Source organism: Scyliorhinus canicula, chromosome 5 (genome assembly GCF_902713615.1).
Source record: "Scyliorhinus canicula chromosome 5, sScyCan1.1, whole genome shotgun sequence".
NCBI classification, from domain to species: Eukaryota; Metazoa; Chordata; class Chondrichthyes; order Carcharhiniformes; family Scyliorhinidae; genus Scyliorhinus; species Scyliorhinus canicula.
Window position 1 is genome coordinate 168,625,119 of NC_052150.1, and position 19,579 is coordinate 168,644,697.

The window sequence follows — 19,579 nt, forward strand, 5'->3', positions numbered from 1 at the left end:
AGTAAATAAAGTTGCCATTGTCCCAGATGACCATAGGCTGCTTTCCCCCTTGAGAGAGCTGACCGATGGTGATTTAACCGGAGGATCACTATACCTCACGCGTGGGGCAAGGTTGAGAACCTTCATGAATAACCTCAGCTGGAACGGGAATTGAACCCGCCCTGTTGACCTTACTCCGCATCACAAACTAGTTGTCTAGCCAACTGACCCCCACTTACTCCTTTTAATGCAATCATGACAATTATTTTATATGATTATATTTCACTGTAACGCAAGTTTTCAGTTTGTCTCTTACTTGCCACATACTATTTTAACTTGCCACTTTTCAGAAGATTGATTGGACATCTTGGAAAAAAACAGGATTGCATGAAATTGCCACATAAAATATGGTCAGATAAAAAGGCAGAAGGTAGATGAAAATAGTTAATGTGATTCCTTTATATGTTGAAAGGATGACCTAGGTGGCCTAAATGAATTTTATTTGTAACTATTTTATGATGCTAGATTCAAATTTAGAAGCATTGCCAAAAAATAAAATGCCTTTAAAATAGTTCAGTGCTTTAAAACAGAAGACACATAAATGTTCAATCATTGTTACCACAGCATTTGCTTCAGGATTTCAAAATAGTGATAACATTTTGAACTTTCATAGCTTGTCTTATTTAGAAAATAAACTATGAGAAGTACAGACAATCCAAGGCAGTGTCGATGTAATGTATCTAATTTGATTTGTTTGAGTAAATTCACCAATTTATACTGACATTTCAAAATTTTATCTATATGAAATTTAGAACATTTTCAATTGAAACAGTAGTTCAAACCCTCCTGCAAAACCTGGATAAATCTCAGCTCAAGTGGAATAAAATCCATCATGCATCGGAGAATTCACTTCGCCATCACTGACTATTCCAAAGTTAGTGGCAAATGAGTAATGTGAACATGACACACTTACAATGGCAGTGCCACCTCTAACTGCAACACAAGTTCAAAGAGGTAGCCATGTTTTTGGCCCTTTGTGGACTGAGTATTCCTATATCCACACCATATAAACCAGCAAAGCCATCTCATATTGCTGGCCTTTACGAAGCTTGTCACCATCTAATTGGTAAGTTGATTAAATGTTGCAAACATGCGTAAGTATTTTAAAACGGATGTAGCTCCTGTAGAAAGTGCCTCAAGATATAAAAGAGGCATTTCAATGGCTCCGGAACTACAGCTGCTATACCAGAATTGTCTCAGAAAGCATTCTGCAACATCAATTTTGGAATTGGATGCCTGTTAAATGACAGAATGGTTTGTCTGTGTGTAGTGATTGCTTACAGGCAGCTGTCCATTATCAGTCACATACATGCATAAAGCATCATCAGTCTTGCTCCACTGTGACCGTAATGAAAAGGAAGCAGCCCTCATCTTCACACTAGGATGCCAGCCAAAGTTATGGTATCATTCAATCTGAATACTACTGTGAAAGGGATAAAACTGTTACTTTTGTACTACAAGACCACAGAATTGATGAATTAGTCTGCAGTCATCTTCAAGTCTCAGTAACTAATTAAAATTGTAAATACAAAATTATGGGATAGGTTGAGTTCGCTAAATAATCCATACATAACTTCATTATTTTTATGCATAGCTGTTTATTTTGGTTCCATGATTCTTGTAACTCAGAATCATTGAAAGGTCAAACGGAGGTTTTGGTTGTTCAGTCTTCATTCCCTTTTACACAGAAATTCAGATTCCATTTGGATTACATTGATCTGAAATGAATTTCAAAATTTAGCATTTACGTTACGTAGGTAATTTGCGTAAATGTGTCAAGGGCAATAATTCACCCCAATGCATGCAAAGCAGGAACAAGTCATAGATGCATCACGATAACATTAAAATGATCAATTCATCACATTGGACAATAATTCAAATCCATTCCAGGCTGTTTAATTTAGACACACATTGAAGCAAGTTTTGAATCAATCTGGAATGGCGATGCAGATCATTCATTTTAGTTCCAAAATGACTTAAGTTCAAGAAATTCATAACATTTGTACAATGCCCTTGATTCAGATCAACTAACAATTCAGATTGAATCTTAATTTACAGCATTGGTGTAAATGGGGTTTAAACAGTGTAATGATCCTGAGAGAAGCACCATTGTTTCATGACTGGTCTAATCCTCTTTTTCTTTGATCACCTCTCCATGAAGCACCTTTCTCCTTTGACGAAGCATGTGGAAATACAGTTGTGGAAAAACTTGATTGCAAATACATTGAGGAAAGAGAGAAATAAGCATTAGAACAAAGAACAAAAAACAAAGAAAATTACAGCACAGGAACAGGCCCTTCAGCCCTCCCAGCCTGCGCCGATCCAGATCCTTTATCTAAACCTGTCTCCTATTTTCCAAGGTCTACTTCCCTCTGTTCCCGCCCATTCATATACCTGTCTAGATGCTTCTTAAATGATGCTATCGTGCCCGCCTCTACCACCTCCGCTGGTAAAGCGTTCCAGGCACCCACGACCCTCTGCGTAAAAAACTTTCCATGCACATCTCCCTTAAACTTTCCCCCTCTCACTTTGAAATCGTGACCCCTTGTAACTGACACCCCCACTCTTGGGAAAAGCTTGTTGCTATCCACCCTATCCATACCTCACATAATTTTGTAGACCTCAATCAGGTCCCCCCTCAACCTCCGTCTTTCCAACGAAAACAATCCTAATCTACTCAACCTTTCTTCATAGCTAGCACCCTCCATACCAGGCAACATCCTGGTGAACCTCCTCTGCACTCTCTCCAAGGCATCCACATCCTTCTGGTAATGTGGCGACCAGAAGTCACAAGAGTTACAGGATACAAAATAATTTTATTTTGACATTTGGCAATTAAAATTTTTACCAGTGTGCGAGACCCATATACATACGGTCACAATATTGAACAACCTTTTGGCAGTTAGAGAACTTGGTTGAACCTTAATTAAGTAGAGTAACAGACTTCCAAATGGAGGTACAAGAAGTTAGTATAAGAAAGTTCTACAAATATTTAGAAAAAACCTGTTCAAAGGCAGTAGGATCAGTGGGAGTAGGTTGCTGCAGCTATTATTCCTGTCCACCAGCCTGTACTGTCAGATGGGTAGGGTTATAATTGCCCCCTTTTAAAATCTGTTTTAGCCATGTCAGGTTACCTAGCAGATAGGACCATAGCTCACATTGGTTGCTTGCAGTTCACAAGACAATTGGAGTTTTAAAAAAAAAAATAGATAACTGATACATCTTACAGGAATTTCTAAAACCAATTGAAATATTTTGATCCAACATGGATCTCAACATCAAATTTCAGATTTGTATTCAATTGTGTGTCATGTAATTCACACATGTGTTATCCATTTTTCTTCCCATTAGCTATACAAGAAAAAAAAAGGTCAGTGTCAGCTATGTTGGGCCTATACTCAAAAGATCAGGGCAAGTACCATTAACTAAGAGCATCTCTTTAGCCAATACTTAATTATAAAATAGACACCTGTATTCATATTCCCAGAGGAATTAACTCACAATTAAAAGGCGGAATTATCTGATAATCAGTGTTGGTCTCAGCAAGAAAACGGGGGAGAATCCCACCGTGACTCATGGCAGGAAAACCCGGCACATATTCAGCCTCTTTAACAATGTTTTTTTCCCACCTGTTTCACACTGTACTCCTGGCGGCTTGCCTCGGATTCACTCGTCCTGGGAAAACTTATCTTTGTAATCAGTGTGGCGCTCCTTTTAGATGCCTCCCCGATACTCTCTGGCACATATTACAAGTCCAGTCCAATAGATGGCTACCAGGAAGGCAGCACCACATTTCATGGAGGGAGCCCTCACAAAACTTCTGGATGTTGTCAAGCAGAGGCATGGTATCCTCTCCTCGCGATCACGCAGATGTCCAGCAAGCAAGGTTACCACCATGCCTGGGAGGTTGTGGCCATGATAGGGAGTGCCAGGTGATGAATTACCTTTGTGTAACCAGGTCTTCTTCCTCCTGTCTCCCATTGCACCCCTTAACACACCCCTATCACACCTTCACAGTGACCTCTCTTCCAGTCACCTAACAGGGACCCAACATTTGTCATGCAACCCCCCATTTCCTCTTTCCATTCCTCCCCCCCCCCCCCCCCCCCCCCCCCCCCCCCTCTCACTCCGCTCTTTCTCCTCCTCCAGGAATGGTCATTCCAGAACTCCTGGATCTACAAATGCAGAGTTGTGAATATCAGGAAGGGATGACAGCATCCCTTTTCAGACTGCTAGACCGACTGGAGGAGTTCCATTGCCTACTGTCTGAGGAGATAGTGCCGTCATTTCTGCGCAACACTGCTAGTGTGGCATCTGCAGTAGTGACCTTGGTGCAGGATGGCAGGGGATATCTGCTCCATAGTTCAGCTCATGAGCTCCATGGAGAAGGGCTTCAACTGCATGGTGTAGGCCATAGTGGGAATCCACAAATGGCAGTGCCAGATACCGTAGGGTTCTGGATCTTACTTCAGCTGACCCTCTATCCCATGAAGGCGCCCCCTGGCACTCGAAGGGACGATGATTGACAGGAGTGCAGCCCGGGGGCCTACCGCACAGGAAACGCTGGAGATGTTCAGTCCATCTGATAACCCCTGCCTTCAGCCTCGGACACAGTGGGGGCAGCACTGCACACCTGTGCAGCTCGAAAGTAGGCCCAGGCCCTCACCGCCCAGGATCCCAGGGGACACCCGTCAAGGTAATCTCAGGCTACAGGGCATGGAAGTAATCACACCACCTTATACTCAACTGTGGATTCTGGGGGTACACCCAGACCTAGAGGGAAGGTGAAGAGTAAGAAATGAGAGGCACCTGGTGGGCACGGATGAACCAAGGCACTAATAGAGATAAGTCACCAGAGTAATAGCGCACTTGTCATGTCATGGTGCCATGCTCCACAAACCCCTGCGCAAACCTGGCGCTTCCTCCCTGTGCAGTGCGAGAATGGCAGCATTGTGCTTCTCCCACCTCCCACAGTGACGACACAATAAAGCCGGGCCGCTCTCCCACCACCTCCATTCATGGAACATTCACCTCCCCCCATCAATGCTTAGACCTCTCATTTCTGCCAGCACTCTCTAGTTATGAGGATGCCAAGGGTTAAAAACATCTCAAGAATCTATCCACCTCATCAGGTGGAGAAAAACACTGGGACCCCGACCTTAGAGGAGGCTTGTAGCAGCTGAGATGTGTCATTCAGCCTCTCCGGTCCCCCAGATCAGCAGGTCGCGTTCAGCTCTCTGTCAGGCAGCAGTCAGACATTTTGCAGAGGATAAGAGAAGCATCGCTCTGTCCTCACTCCGTCATCATCATTCTTCTGTAGTGTCCGCTTTAGTACCTTACCCATTAATATAGCCACCACCATGATGACCACCAGGTACCATGTAGTGAGAGGATGTGAAACCCCCATGGTCGGAGAGGACTCATACCCTGCTTCTGATCATCCTCAATCCGAGAGGCAATGTGGGTATCCCTAACCCTGCGCTATACTACTAGCCCTGGCCATTGCCTGACATCCTTCTTGCGGGTTGCCCCTCATTGCCCCCCTCCTCATCCGAGGAGATGGGCCGCCCTCCATTTCCTCCTGGGCCAGCTGATCACCACTGCAGTGCCAGGTTATGCAGAACGCAGCACAGCACAATGATACAGGACACCCTCTGGGGATGTATTGGACGGGTCCCCCGACTGGTCGAGGCACTGGAACCGCAGTTTGAGCAGTCCAATCACCTGTTCCACAAGTGCATACGTTGACCTATGAACCTGGTTGTAGCAAGGGGTGTTTGTCTCTTCATACTGGAGTCACCAGCCACCTTCTGTGTGGTTACCCTTTGTCCCCGAAGAGCTATCCCTCCAGCTGCTGCTCTCCCTCAAAAACAGCTAGGATCTGCAAGTGTCCCAATATGTAACTGTCATGGATGCTTCCCAGGAAATGGGAATGCTACTGCATAATGCACATCGCCTGGTCACAGTCAATCTGGACATTGAGGGAATGGTATCCCTTGCGGCTCAAAAACAGTGCCCCATCCTACCATGAGGAACACAGAGCCATGTGGGTACAGTCGATGACATCCTGCAAATGGGGCATGTCTGCTATGTGGGCGAAGCTCATGGCCCTCCTGGTCCCAAAGAGTGCATCTGTGACCTCCCTTATGCACTTGTGTGCAACAGACTGGGAGATGCCACACAGGTCATCTGTGCAGTCCTGAAACAAGCTGCTGAAATAGAGATTCAGAGCAGCAGTGACTTTTAGGGCCACAGGCAACGGGTGGCCTCCCAGTCTATGTGGTGCCTCTTGCATCAGTCTTCTCTGGCACTAGACCAAACATTTGGAGGTATGAAGTGCTACATTAAAAGTGTATCATTAAAAGTAGCTTGCAAGTACTGGGTTTGATAACAGCCTTATAAATTTTGGACCTAGGTTCAAACCAATCCCAAACTAATGGGATAAAAGTTTGTAGACTGTAAGGATCCAATGTGTCTCCTCCGATGCTCCGCCATCTGTGGCCCTGCTCCCGGCAGAACAGCGGGCCCTGCCTTTCTCTCTTCTGCAGGGTGCTAGTCCTGGCCCCATGCAGTGCCTTGTCAATGTTGCTGCTGCTCGATAGCAGTCAAAAGATTTGCCAGCTTGATTGGATACAGAATTCTCCCAAATCAAAAACAAGAATCAAGAGAACACCTAAAGTGAGCAATGAGAAGTCCTGACCATGCCCTGGCCCACAGCCCTCTCAGGATCCGGGACATTCACCCTTGTAAATCTCCTATGTGAGCACCTTTCCAATGAGGCTCATTCTCCCCGTCAGTCAATATCCACTTCCCTACAGTTGCCCCTCTCAAACACATCTGAATGAAGTGCTTCGACCTTTTGAGAGCCTCAAAAAGCTGCATGACACCGCCAAGGGTGAGGAGTGAGGGAAGTTGAGTGTATTCAATGGACCATCTCTTCTAACCTCATGGAGGAACAAATGAGGCACTGCCACTGTCATCTCAACGGGATGACTGAAGCCTTCACTAAAACACTTTGCATTGGGGCCACTTCTGTATTACCTCTCTGTTATGAAGACATGAGTATTAGCCTTGGAGTTCAAAGCTTGGGGGCTAGGCTTCCATAAGGTTTCATTATCAGGTGTCAATCAGTGACACACTAATGCATTGAAAAGCTGACCAAATTGGCACAAGTGTTTCATCAAGGAAGGGCGAGAGCGCGGATTAGGAAACTGGCTTCCCCTTGAGACAGGCGAGACACAACTGATGCATGTGAAGTCTGCAATTTGCAGTCAACTTCATCCTTAGAAGGCACCCTCATTCACCCAGCTCTCGTGGCCTGCAGATTAAACAAGCCTTCAACTTGAACAGCAAGCCACCCATAAACAATCCCGGATAGCCTGGCCTCAGTGACCAGTAGCTTTGAACTTTCAGACAGCTCATGCCCTCGGGCTTCAAAGTTCAGTCTTAGTGTGGGGGTTCATTCTGACTCCACTCATCCTCCCCACATGAGGATCTTCTGGCCTCATGAGAATGGAACCACCCCAAGAAAAGCCCCCCACTCTGCCCATGCAACCTGGCATCTCATGGGACCCCACCCAGCGACCTCAGTCGGCCCCTTTGCTGACCCTGTGGACTTATCTGCTCGCACGTTCTTTCCAACTACCATTCTAGAAGAGAAATTCCTCAGCAGTGATATCGTCACATGCCCAGCAAGGAGGAAACGGGAAGTGATGCCTGCATACCCGCCGCCAAACCCCTTTAACCTTAGAGTCTCACAGCCAAGAAGGGCCGCTAAGACCCACGAACGAGACAGCCCCAAGATGCAGAGATTGAACCTCCCCCTCCCTGGTTGCATTTATCCAGGTCCTCCATGTCCTCTCCGATGGCCCGTCCACAATTGGCACCCTAGGGAGGGGGAGGGGGGGGTGGGGGGTGGAGGATGGTGGTGACCTTCGATATTCCCTGCAAGAGGCGAGGTCGCCAGGTTCTAGTTTTTATACTGCTTTTTAAAACGCACCGGTGTGATGTCGCTCCAGCGACCAATGAGTATTCTTTGAAGGGAGCGGGTGGGGGGAGATAAATGAGGTTCCCACCTTCCGTGGCAGGGAATCTCATTATGTCACCAGTGAGGAACCTGGGAAATCGGGAAACGTGATCACGCTGGCGAGAATAATGTTTCCCGATTTTTGCCGAATTGTGCTCACATCACCATTCTCGCTGACATCTAACCTAAACTAAAAAAGCGCCCCCAAAACGTTTGTGTTTAGCTGCCAATATTTGCCACTGTAAATAACTTAGAATTTCACACAATACCAATTGCATTAAAACAAGGATTTTACGTATTTTTCATGTGTTCATGCCTGTGGTTTTTCCCAGGTTCTATCTGGGTTTTAACCATCTCTATATACGTTATAATGAATGCACTTATCTGCATTTCCTTCACAGATCTAAAAATGTGCCAGCCAAGTAAAGACAAAAGATAAACTGATTGAGTGCACACATGCACAAACAGATAAGGCGTGAGCATTTACATATATTTCTACAAGCCTGGTGCTGAATTTATTTCATTTAAAATTAACAAGTCTTTAAAAAGGTACTTACGTGGTATATATGCTATCATTGCAATGATAAGACAAGTGTAGTAGTCGAATGAGACATTGTACTTATTCGGAAGTCTGAGAGAATACATGCCAGACTTCTTTACAAAAGGCAGTGCACCATAAATTGTAAGGAGTTCACCAACAACACCAATTGGGTACAAGATGATAAAGAAGTTATATCTGCAAACAGGAATGAAAATGTATTACAAATTATCAATAATGTTAAATACACTAGACAAAGATTACTGTCAGGGCTGAAAAAAACTCAAACATTCCATGTCTCCATATTCTTCAAATAGGAACTATTACAAAGCTTAACCAGAAATACTTTCAGCAATTTTCCTTGTCGGGTTGAGCGATACATATACTTGGAATAGGCATGTTCAGCCTAGTTATAGATTATTGAATTACATAATAATTTAAGTTAGAATCGGAGGTCCAGGTATACATCATTAAAAGTTAGCTTACAAGAACTGGGTGTTGTACTGGATTTGATAGCAGCCTTATAAATTTGGGACCTGGGTTCAAACCAATCCCAACAAATGGGCAAAAAGTTTGTACGCTGTAAGGATCCAACGTGAATGAGTTTCAATCGTCACAGTCAGGTATGCACTTATGGCACAAAAGAAAAATTAGCACTAATTAGTAATGTTGATAAGGCTGGCCTAGGAATGGTCAGGGCAGAAATTAGAAAATAAATGCCAGGACATTCGAAGGTTCGAACTCACATTATTGGAACAATGTAGGAGCAACTTTACCATGTATGTAGCCATGTAATGCTTGACTCAAATGTGATTGATGCTATATTGAGTGCCTGAAAATAAAAATGTTCTATTCCAAAGCACTCATGTCCCTCACCTTGGAAAGCACAAAAAAAATAGTGGCCTGCAGGTGGAAAATGTTCAAAAAACAGGAGTTGGGCTTTTAAGGTGCTTAGAATATATAAGGCAGGAAGTATTACTGGAGAATACTAGTCAGTTAGGAGGATAGACAGTAAAGCTGAGGCTGTTCTCCCCAGATAAGGTTGAGAGGAAGTTTGATAAGAGGTGTTAATTGTCATGATGGGGCTGGAAAAAGTACATAGAGTAACTGTTGTGGTTGGCAGGAGGGTTGAGAACCAGAGAACATTTATTTAAGGTGATCGGAAAAAGGAATCAGAGGGATAAGGAAAAGCCTTTTTTGACAGCAAGTGGTTAGGATCTGGAATACATTGCCTGAAACACACTGTATTGGGGGCAGATTCATAGGTGCCATTCAAAAGGGAATTGAATTATTATCTACAGAAAAGAAAATGTGCAAGACTGAAGAGAAAAGACAGGGAAATGGGACTAGCTGATGAGCTCGATAGTCAGCATGGACATGGTGGGCTGAAATGACCCCCTTTTGTGTTCTAACCATTTCATGATTCTAGTCAATCCTCACTTGGTATATCCAGTATACACAAAACAGGACAAATACCGTCCCACCAGTCTACTCCCGACCCTCTGTAAAGTATTCAGAGGGTCATCAATAGAGCTATCAAGCGGCACTTACTCAGCAATAACCTGCTCACTGAGGTTATCTTCCGTCAGGGTCACTCAGTTCCTGTTCTCATTACAGCCTCAGTTCAATAATGAACAAAGGAGCTGAACGCCAGATTAGCGGGGTGAATGACTGTCCTTGACATTAAGGCAGCATTTGACGAGTATGGCATCAAAGAACTATAGCAAAACTGGAGACAAAGGAAATCAGGGAGAAACTCCTATGCTGGTTGTAGTCATACTGGGCACATAAGAGAAAGATGGCTATGGTGGTTGGAGGTTAATCATCTCAGTTTCAAGCAATTACTGCAGGAGTTCCTCAAGATAGCACCCTAAGCCCAACTTTCTTTCATGATAAGGTCAGAATTGGGATGTTCGCTGATGACTGCACAATGTTCAGCATAATTTGCAACTCCTCAGATACTACACAGCAACCCATGTTCAAATGTAGCAAGACCTGGACAATATTCAGGCAATGGCCACCTCCAATAAGAGAGGATCTAATCATTGCCTTTTGACATTCAATGGTATCAGCATCGCAGAATCCCCCACAGCCTGATAGTTACAATTGACCAGGAACTGAACTGGACTAGTCATATAATTACTGTGGCTACAAGAGCAGGTTAGAGGCTAGGAATCCTGTGGCGAGTAACACACCTCTCGACTCCCCAAAGCCTGTCCATCATCTATAAGGTGCAATGTAGAAGCGTGAAGGAATATGCTCCACTTGTCTGAATGAGTGCAGCACCATCAACACTCAAAAAGCACAACACCATCCAGGACAAAGGAGCCTGCTTGATTGGTACCTCATCCACGAACATTCACCTCTCCACACTTAAGCAGCACCTTCCAAACCAATAGCTACTACCATCTGCTGGGGGGAGTAAATGTGTGAGGGGCCAAGGACCTAGGTGTGTGAGACAGGGCAGGTATGAGTGTCTGCGGGGCACTCAACGTGGGTTGGGTGAGTGAGTCTGCTCGTCACCCAGTCTCAGGTTTCTCACCCACTCCTTCCATCATACCCCAATTTGCACCAAATCATACCCACTCACCCATATACACTGACCACCTGGCATGATGGTTATTTTTATTATTTACTCTTTTTTTTTGAAAACTTAACAGAGTATTGCGAGGAGATTGCTCAGCAATTGTTTCTTTCATCTTTCTGAAATTTTCTAATCGGCCCTTGATGAGACAAATATGCAAATGTACAACCCCCTCCCCGCCCCAGGCATAAAGGTTGACAAGCCTGTTCTAAAAAGGAACAATTCACCTAGTCCTACTCCCCAACTCTTCACTGTACAGTCTTCCTTTTCAGATAATAATCTAATTCACTCCAGAATGCCTCAATCGTACCAGTCTTCAATATATTCTTAGGCAGTGTATTCCAGATCCTAGTTACTTGTATGAAAAGATTTTTCATGGCACCATCGCTTCCTTTGAAAATTGCTTCAAATCTGTGCCCATTTGTTCTTCATCCTTCCACCAACGAAACATTATTTTCCTTACCTACTCTGTTCAGACCTCTCATGATTCGGAATAGCTTGATCAAATCTTCTCCCAATCTTCTGCCCTCTTAAAAACAACAATCCCAACTTCTCCAGTTTTTGTAAGGGAGGATCCTCACACCTGGAACTATTCTTGTGAATCTTTACTGCACTCTCTCCAAAGCCTTCACAACCTTCCTAGTGTGAGACACCCAAAGGACAGATAAGTGCCAGATGAATTTTAATGCTTCAGTGATTAATTGTGGAGGGGAAAATGCTCCAGTAGAGGCTAATGCAGTGTTTTAGACAGGTTTAACACAACTTCCTTGCTTTTGTATTTTTATGTCCCTATTAATGAAGCTTAGGATGTTGTATGTTTTATCAACTGCACGCTCAGCCTTTCCTGCCACTGTCAATGATTTATACACATATACAACTAGGTTCCTCTGCTCCCGCTTCCCTTTTAGAATTGTATCCTTTAGATGGCGGCATGTGGCACAACGGTTAGCACTTGGACTACGGTGCTGAGGACACAGGTTTGAATCCCAGCCCTGGGTCACTGTCTGTGTGGAGTTTGCACATTCTCCGTGCCTGCGTGGGTTTCACGCCCACAACCCAAAGATGTGTAGGTTAGATGGATTGGCCACACTAAATTGCCCCTTAATTGGGAAAAAAAATAATTGGATACTCTAAATTTATTTTAAAAAATAATTTTACCCTTTATTATATTGTCTCGCCACATTTGTCCCTCCAAAATTAATCACGAAAGCATTAAAATTCATCTGGCACTTGTCTGTCCTTTCCACTGACCTCCCGAGGTCCTTTTGATCTTCTGCACTTACTTTCTCGCCATTGACAATATTTGAGTTTTGTGTTATCCACAAATCTTGAAACAGCTCATCATACAACAATTTAAAATGAATACCGAACTACAGAGAATGGATTAGTTACTTTACTTCATGAACTTTTAACTTTTCAATTGTGCAAATTTAGAATAGCAGTATTTATAGATATATCCGACAAAAATTAATGATGAAATTTCATTGAAAAACAGGACCATAAGACATAGGAGCAGTATTAGGCCAACCAAGTCTGCTCTGCCATTCAATCATGGCTGATATTTTTCTCATCCCCATTGTTCTGCCTTTTCCCCATATTAATCAAGAACCTATCTCTGCTGTAAAGATACTCAGTGAGTTGGCCTCCACAGCCTTTTGCAGCCATGAGTTTCACAGATTCACCACCTTCTGGCTGAAGAAATTCCTCCTCATCTCAGTTTTAAAAGGATCATCCCTTCAGTTGGAGACTGTGCCTTTAGATTCTAGTTCTTCCTACATTGGAAACATCCTCACCACGTCCTCTTATTTAGGCCTCTCAGTATCCTGTAAGTTTCAATAAGATCCCCCCATATCTTTCTAAACTCCAATGAGTACAGACCCAGAGTCCTCAACCACTCATGTGACGAGCTCTTCATTCCAGAGATCATTCTTGTGAACCTCCTTTGCACCCTTTCCAAGGCCAGCACATCTTTCCTTAGATTATGGGGCCCAGAACTGCTCACAACACTCCAAATGGAACCTCACCAGAGCCTTATACAGTCTCAGAAGTACATCCTTGCTCTTGTATTCTAGCCCTCTCAACAAGAATGCCAACATTGCATTTGCCTTCATAACTGACGACTGAAGCTGCACGTTGACCAGAAGTCGCTATGTGCTTCTGATTTCCTAAGCCTTTTCCCATTTAGAAAACAGTCTATGCCTCCATTCTTCCTACCAAAGTTCATAGTCTCACACTGCATTTCATCTGCCACTTCTTTGCCCATTCTCTGAGCCTGTCCAAGCCCTTCTACAGCCTCCCCCCCCCCCCCCCCCCTCAATACTACCTGTCCCTCTGCATATCTTGGTATCACCTCCAAACTTAGCAACAGTGCCCTCAAGTTCCTTTTTCCAGATCGCAAATGTATATTGTGAAAAGTTGTGGTCCCAGCACCGACCCATGAGGCACACCACTAGTCATCGGCTGACATGCTGAAAAAGACACCTTTATCCTGCGCTCTGCCTCCTGCCAGTCAGCCAATCCTCTATCCATGCCAGTATCTTACCCTTAACACCATGGGCTGTTAAATTATTTAGCAGTCTCCTATATGGCACCTTGTCAAAGGCTTTCTGGAAATCTAAATAGATCACGTCCACTGGTTCTCCTTTGTCTAACTTTCTTGTTCCCTCTTCAAAGAATTCTAACAGATTTGTCAGACATGACCTACCCTTGACAAAGCCACGTTGACTGAAGTCAGTCCTATTTTATCATGCACTTCCAAGTACTCCGCAATCTCATCTTTTCACAGTAACTTCATTGAAGCCTACTCGTGACAATAAGCGATTTTCATTTCATTTTTCAATAATATACTCTTAAAATCTTACCAATGACCGAAGTCAGGCTAACTGGCCTATAATTTCCTTTCTTGTACCTCTCTCCGTTATTAAACAGGGGTGTTACATTATCTGTTCTCCAGTCCTCTGGGACCCTCTCTACCTCCTGTAATTCCTGAAAGATCACCACCAATGCCTCCACAATCTCCTCAGCTATCTCCTTTAGAATCCGGGGGTGTAGTCCATCTGGTCCAAGTGATTTATCCACCTTCAGACTTTTCAGTTTCTCCTGAACCTTCTCTTTCGTGATGTCCCTAACACTCACCTGTGCCCCCTGAAGTTCTGGTAAGCCACTGGTGTCTTCCACCATGAAGGCTGATGCAAAGTAACTATTCAGTTCCTCTGCCATTTCTTAGTTTCCTATTACTACTTCTCCAGCCTAATTTTCCAGTGGTCCAATGTCTATTCTTGCCTTTCTCCCACCTTTTATTTATTGAAAAATAGTCTTGCTATCTTCTTTTGTATTACTAGCTAGGATACACTCATATCTTCTCCCCCTTGGTGGTTTTTTGGCTGTCTTCTGCTTTTAAAGGCTTTCCAATCCTTTGGCTTTCCACTAATCCTTGCCACCTTGTATGCTTTTATCCTGTCCTTGACTTTCCTCGTCAGCCACGGATTCTTCGTCTTCCCCTTAGCAGATTTCCTCCTCCTTGGGATGAATTTCTGTTGTGCCTCCCAAATGACCCCTGCCCCCCAAAACTCCTGCCATTGCTGTTCCACTGTCTTCCCTGCTGGGCTCCCCTTCCAATCAACTCTGGCCAGCTGCTGAGTGGAGCTGGAGTGGAACAGTGTCAATTTCCTGAACTATACTGTTGCTAAATCCCTTAGTGGGGTTAACATGACAGAAGGTAAAAATCTTTAAAAGAAAAATGATTCCACTGAATATTTCATTTCCTTACGATGTTAAGCCATTTTACAATTACCAACCTATCTCAGACACTTATAAAGATTATACCGATTATTAATCGTGTCCCAAGCTCCTGTGGGAAGTGAGGGGTGAGATTGCAGGACCTCTGACCTAAACTCTGACCTCTCTGGCCATGGGGGAGGTGCCAAAAGAGAACAGCTAATATTATTTAAGAAGGGTTGTAGAAATAAACCAGGAAACTACAGACCAGTGGAGTCTCATGTCAGTGATAGGAAAACTATTGGAAAAAATTCTAAAAGAAGAGAATCTCATCTCCACTTGGACGCAAGGTTTGATCAGGGATAGTCAGCATGGCTTTATCATAGAAAGGTCAGGCTTTATCATAGGGAGATTATGTTTAACAAATTTGATTGAATTTTTTGAGGACGTGACCAGGTGTGTAAATGAGGGTAGTGCAGTTATTGTAGTTTATGTGGATTTCAGCAAAGTCTTTGACAAGGTCCCACATGGGAGACTCATAGAATCCCTACAGTGCAGAAGGAGACTATTCAACCCACCAGGTCTGCACTAACCCTTGGAAAGAGCACCCTACTTAAGCCCACACCTCCACCCTATCCTAGTAACCCCACCTAACCTATTGAACACTAAGGTGCAATTTAGCACGGCCAATCCACCTAACCTGCACATTTTTATACTGAAAAGGTGAAACCGGAGCACCCAGAGGAAACCAACACAGATACGGGGAGAAAGTGCAAACTCCACACAGACACTGAAGAGCGGAATTGAACCCTGGTCCCTGGAGTTCTAAGGCAGCAGTGTTAACCACTGTGTATTTATCAACTGAGGCCTAGACTACAAACTCAGGGAGGTAATGTTAGAATTGTATTGAACTTTTCTGAGGCCACACCTGTGCTATGTGCATTTCTGGTTGCCCCATGATAGGAAGAATGCGATTGCACTAGAGGGAATGCAGAGGAGGCTCATCAGGATGTTGCCTGGGATGGAACATTTAAGTTGTGAAGGGAGGTTGAATAGGGTGGGTTGTTTTCATTGGAGCAGAGAAGACAGAGGGGTGACCTGATCGAGCTGTACAAGATTATGAGGAGCATGGACTGGGTGGTTAGAGAGCAACTGTTCCCCTTAGTTGAAGGGTCAGTCACAAGGGAACAGGTTCAAGGTGAGGGGCAGGAGGTTTATGGGGAATTTGAAGAAAAACTTTCTAACCCAGAGGTGGTGACAGTGTGAATCCACTGCGTGGGAATATGGAAGAGGTGGGTTGCCTCCTTTAAAAAGTAGATGGATGAGCATTTGGCATATAACAACATTCAAGACTATGGACCAAGTCCTGGAAAATGGCATTAAGTAGGTAGGTAGGTCAGGTACTTTTCACGTGTTGGTGCAGACTCGATGGGCCAAAGGGTCTGCACCGTGTGTTTCTGAGATATCTGAAAAGTGCTACATAATTGCAAGTCTTTCGTTTCATCTTGGAAGTACAGTAACTTTACGAAATTTAATGCACATCGATGGTATGGCTTACAGAAAACTAATGTTTCCAAAAGCCAGTGCAATTGGAGCAGCAACTTTTGAATTTTGGCATAGAAATACTAACCTATTTGTCTGCAGTTGCTGTACCATTTATACATAAATAATGGTTAAACCCCATTAGCATCAGTTATTTTGACTCAATTAAACTTTGTCAAAATACCATATTTCTCTGTCTCAATGGATTTCTTACAAATTGCTTATATATTTTTTAATGTTATTTTCCACTTTGTTAAGTAAACTTAATGAAATTAATTCAAAATTGCATGTTTATTTAAAAAAATAACTAATATCGATATTTGAACTTCAGTGATTCAATAAAAACTCACTTTTCTATTCCTCGTATAAAATACACTTAACAATCCTGAAATATAAAGGCTTCATTGTAGTTTGTCACTTATTCCATTCTGATATGTGCTTTTACCAAAAAAACAATTTATCATTGGCACACAGTTCAATCCAAACCACTTGTCACCTCTGTTTTTCCCTTGTGAAATACTTGACCACTCTTTGAAATCCTCCTTCTCAATCCATGCTTTTGAAATCTTCCTTCTCAATCCATGCTTTTGAAATCTTCCCTTTCCTGTTCCCCTTCATCCCATGGGCATTTACAAACTCTTCCATCTGCCAATCCATAAATCCTTCTACTTTTACATCCCTGTCCTTGGCCACTCTTGTCCTCTCATTCAAAGTGGGACAAAAAGATGGTGATGACCAAGCTATTCATGTACTTAGCATTAACGCAGTTTATCCCTTCATTTGCTGCCACTGTAAAGCCGAGAGAGAGTCACAAAAATGGACAGAGGGAATGAGGCTGGATCCTAGAGGCATAAATCGAGAGAAGTGGGGAGGAAATCACAAGACCCAGGGAAAATCGACCATGGATATCGAAGGAAATAAGGGAGAGTATCAAATTGAAGGAAAAAGCATACAAAGTGACAAAGATTGTGGGAGACTAGAGGACTGGGAAATCTTCAGGGTGCAACAGAAAGCTACTAAAAAAGCTATAAAGAAGAGTAAGATAGAGTATGAGTGTAAACTGGCTCAGAATATAAAAACAGACAGTAAAAGTTTTTACAAATATATAAAACAAAAAAAAGAGTGGCCAAGGTAAATATTGGTCCTTTAGAGGATGAGAAGGGAGTTTTAATAATGGGAGATGAGGAAATGGGCTGAGGAACTGAACAGGTTTTTTGGGTCGGTCTTCACAGTGGAAGACACAAATAACATGCCAGCGACTGATAGAAATGAGGCTATGACAGGTGAGGACGTTGAGATGATTGTTATCACTAACGAGGTAGTGATGGGCAAGCTAATGGGGCTAAAGGTAGACAAGTCTCCTGGCCCTGATTAAATGCACCCCAGAGTGCTAAAGTGATGGCTAGGGAAATTGCAGATGCACTAGTGATGATTTACCAAAATTCACTAGACTCTGGGGTGGTCCCGGTGGATTGGAAATTAGCAAACGTGACACTACTGTTTAAAAAAGGAGGTAGGCAGAGAGCGGGAAATTATAGGCCAGTGAGCTTAACTTCGGTAGTAGGGAAGATGCTGGAATCTATCAATGAAGAAATAGCGAGGCATCTGGATAGAAATTGTCCCATTGGGCAGACACAGCATGGGTTCATAAAGGGCAGGTTGTGCCTAACTAATTTAGTGGAATTTTTTGAGGACATTACCAGTGCAGTAGATAACGGGGAGCCAATGGATGGGGTATATCTGGATTTCCAGAAAGCCTTTGACAAGGTGCCACACAAAAGGTTGCTGCATAAGATAAAGATGCATGGCATTAAGGGTAAAATAGTAGCATGGATAGAGGATTGGTTAATTAATAGAAAGCAAAGAGTGGGGAGTAATGGGTGTTTCTCTGGTTGGCAATCAGTAGCTAGTGGTGTCCCTCAGGGATCCGTGTTGGGCCCACAACTGACATAGATGATTTGGAGTTGGGGACCAAGGGCAATGTTTCCAAGTTTGCAGATGACACCGAGTGGTAAAGCGAAAAGTGCAGAGGATACTGGAAGTCTGCAGAGGGATTTGGATAGGTTAAGTGAATGGGCTAGGGTCTGGCAGATGGAAGACAATGTTGACAAATGTGAGGTTATCCATTTTGGTAGGAATAACAGCAAACGGGATTATTATTTAAATGATAAAATATTAAAGCATGCTGCTGTGCAGAGAGACCTGGGTGTGCTAGTGCACAAGTCACAGAAAGTTGGTTTACAGGTGCAACAGGCGATTAAGAAGGCAAATGGAATTTTGTCCTTCATTGCTAGAGGGATGGAGTTTAAGACTAGGGAGGTTATGTTGCAATTATATAAGGTGTTACTGAGGCCACACCATGAGTATTGTGTTCAGTTTTGGTCTCCTTACTTGGGAAAGGACGTACTGGCACTGGAGGGTGTGCAGAGGAGATTCACTAGGTTAATCCCAGAGCTGAAGGGGTTGTATTACGAGGAGAGGTTGAGTAGACTGGGACTGTACTCGTTGGAATTTAGAAGGATGAGGGGGGGATCTTATAGAAACATTTAAAATTATGAAGGGAATAGATAGGATAGATGGGGGCAGGTTGTTTCCACTGGCGGGTGAAAGCAGAACTAGGGGACATAGCCTCAAAATAAGGGGAAGTAGATTTAGGACTGAGTTTAGGAGGAACTTCTTCACCCAAAGGGTTGTGAATTTATGGAATTCCTTGCCCAGTGAAGCAGTTGAGGCTCCTTCATTAAATGTTTTTAAGGTAAAGATAGATAGTTTTTTGAAGAATAAAGGGATTAAGGGTTATGGTGTTCGGGCCGGAAAGTGGAGCTGAGTCCACAAAAGATCAGCCATGGTCTCATTGAATGGTGGAGCAGGCTCGAGGGGCCAGATGGCCTACTGCTCCTAGTTCTTATGTTCTTACGTCATACCCGACAAGTAGAATTTTACCAGTGATATTTCTTCATGAAGTGTTCCAAAACTAAAATTCCATAATGCAAACTACTTTTTGTTTTAATATTAACATGTAATCAGAATACATTTTCTATTGAATGTTATATAGTAATTAAAACTCGAAAGCATGCTAAACAATTATGTTAAACAATATCTTATAAAGGTTTCATGCAAGATAAAACATGCA

At 43.3% G+C, this 19,579-nt stretch overlaps 1 protein-coding gene and 1 long non-coding RNA gene across 3 annotated transcripts in view; one reads left to right on the plus strand and one right to left on the minus strand.

The window, feature by feature from the left end:
- Nucleotides 1-705: 705 nt before the first annotated feature.
- LOC119966418 (very-long-chain (3R)-3-hydroxyacyl-CoA dehydratase 1-like) overlaps nt 706-19,579 on the minus strand; it is a 188,530-nt gene continuing 169,656 nt past the window's right edge. For both annotated transcript variants that reach the window (XM_038798044.1, XM_038798043.1), the window contains exons 6-7: nt 8,623-8,801; nt 706-2,247 (exon numbers count right to left, since the gene is read on the minus strand). In XM_038798044.1, coding sequence (XP_038653972.1) covers nt 2,165-2,247; nt 8,623-8,801 — 262 coding nt within the window. In that variant the 3' untranslated portion in view covers nt 706-2,164. The remainder of the gene's footprint in view (nt 2,248-8,622; nt 8,802-19,579) is intronic.
- LOC119966419 overlaps nt 8,455-19,579 on the plus strand; it is a 42,285-nt gene continuing 31,160 nt past the window's right edge. The window contains exon 1 of the long non-coding RNA XR_005460757.1: nt 8,455-8,540. This is a non-coding gene — a long non-coding RNA (uncharacterized LOC119966419). The remainder of the gene's footprint in view (nt 8,541-19,579) is intronic.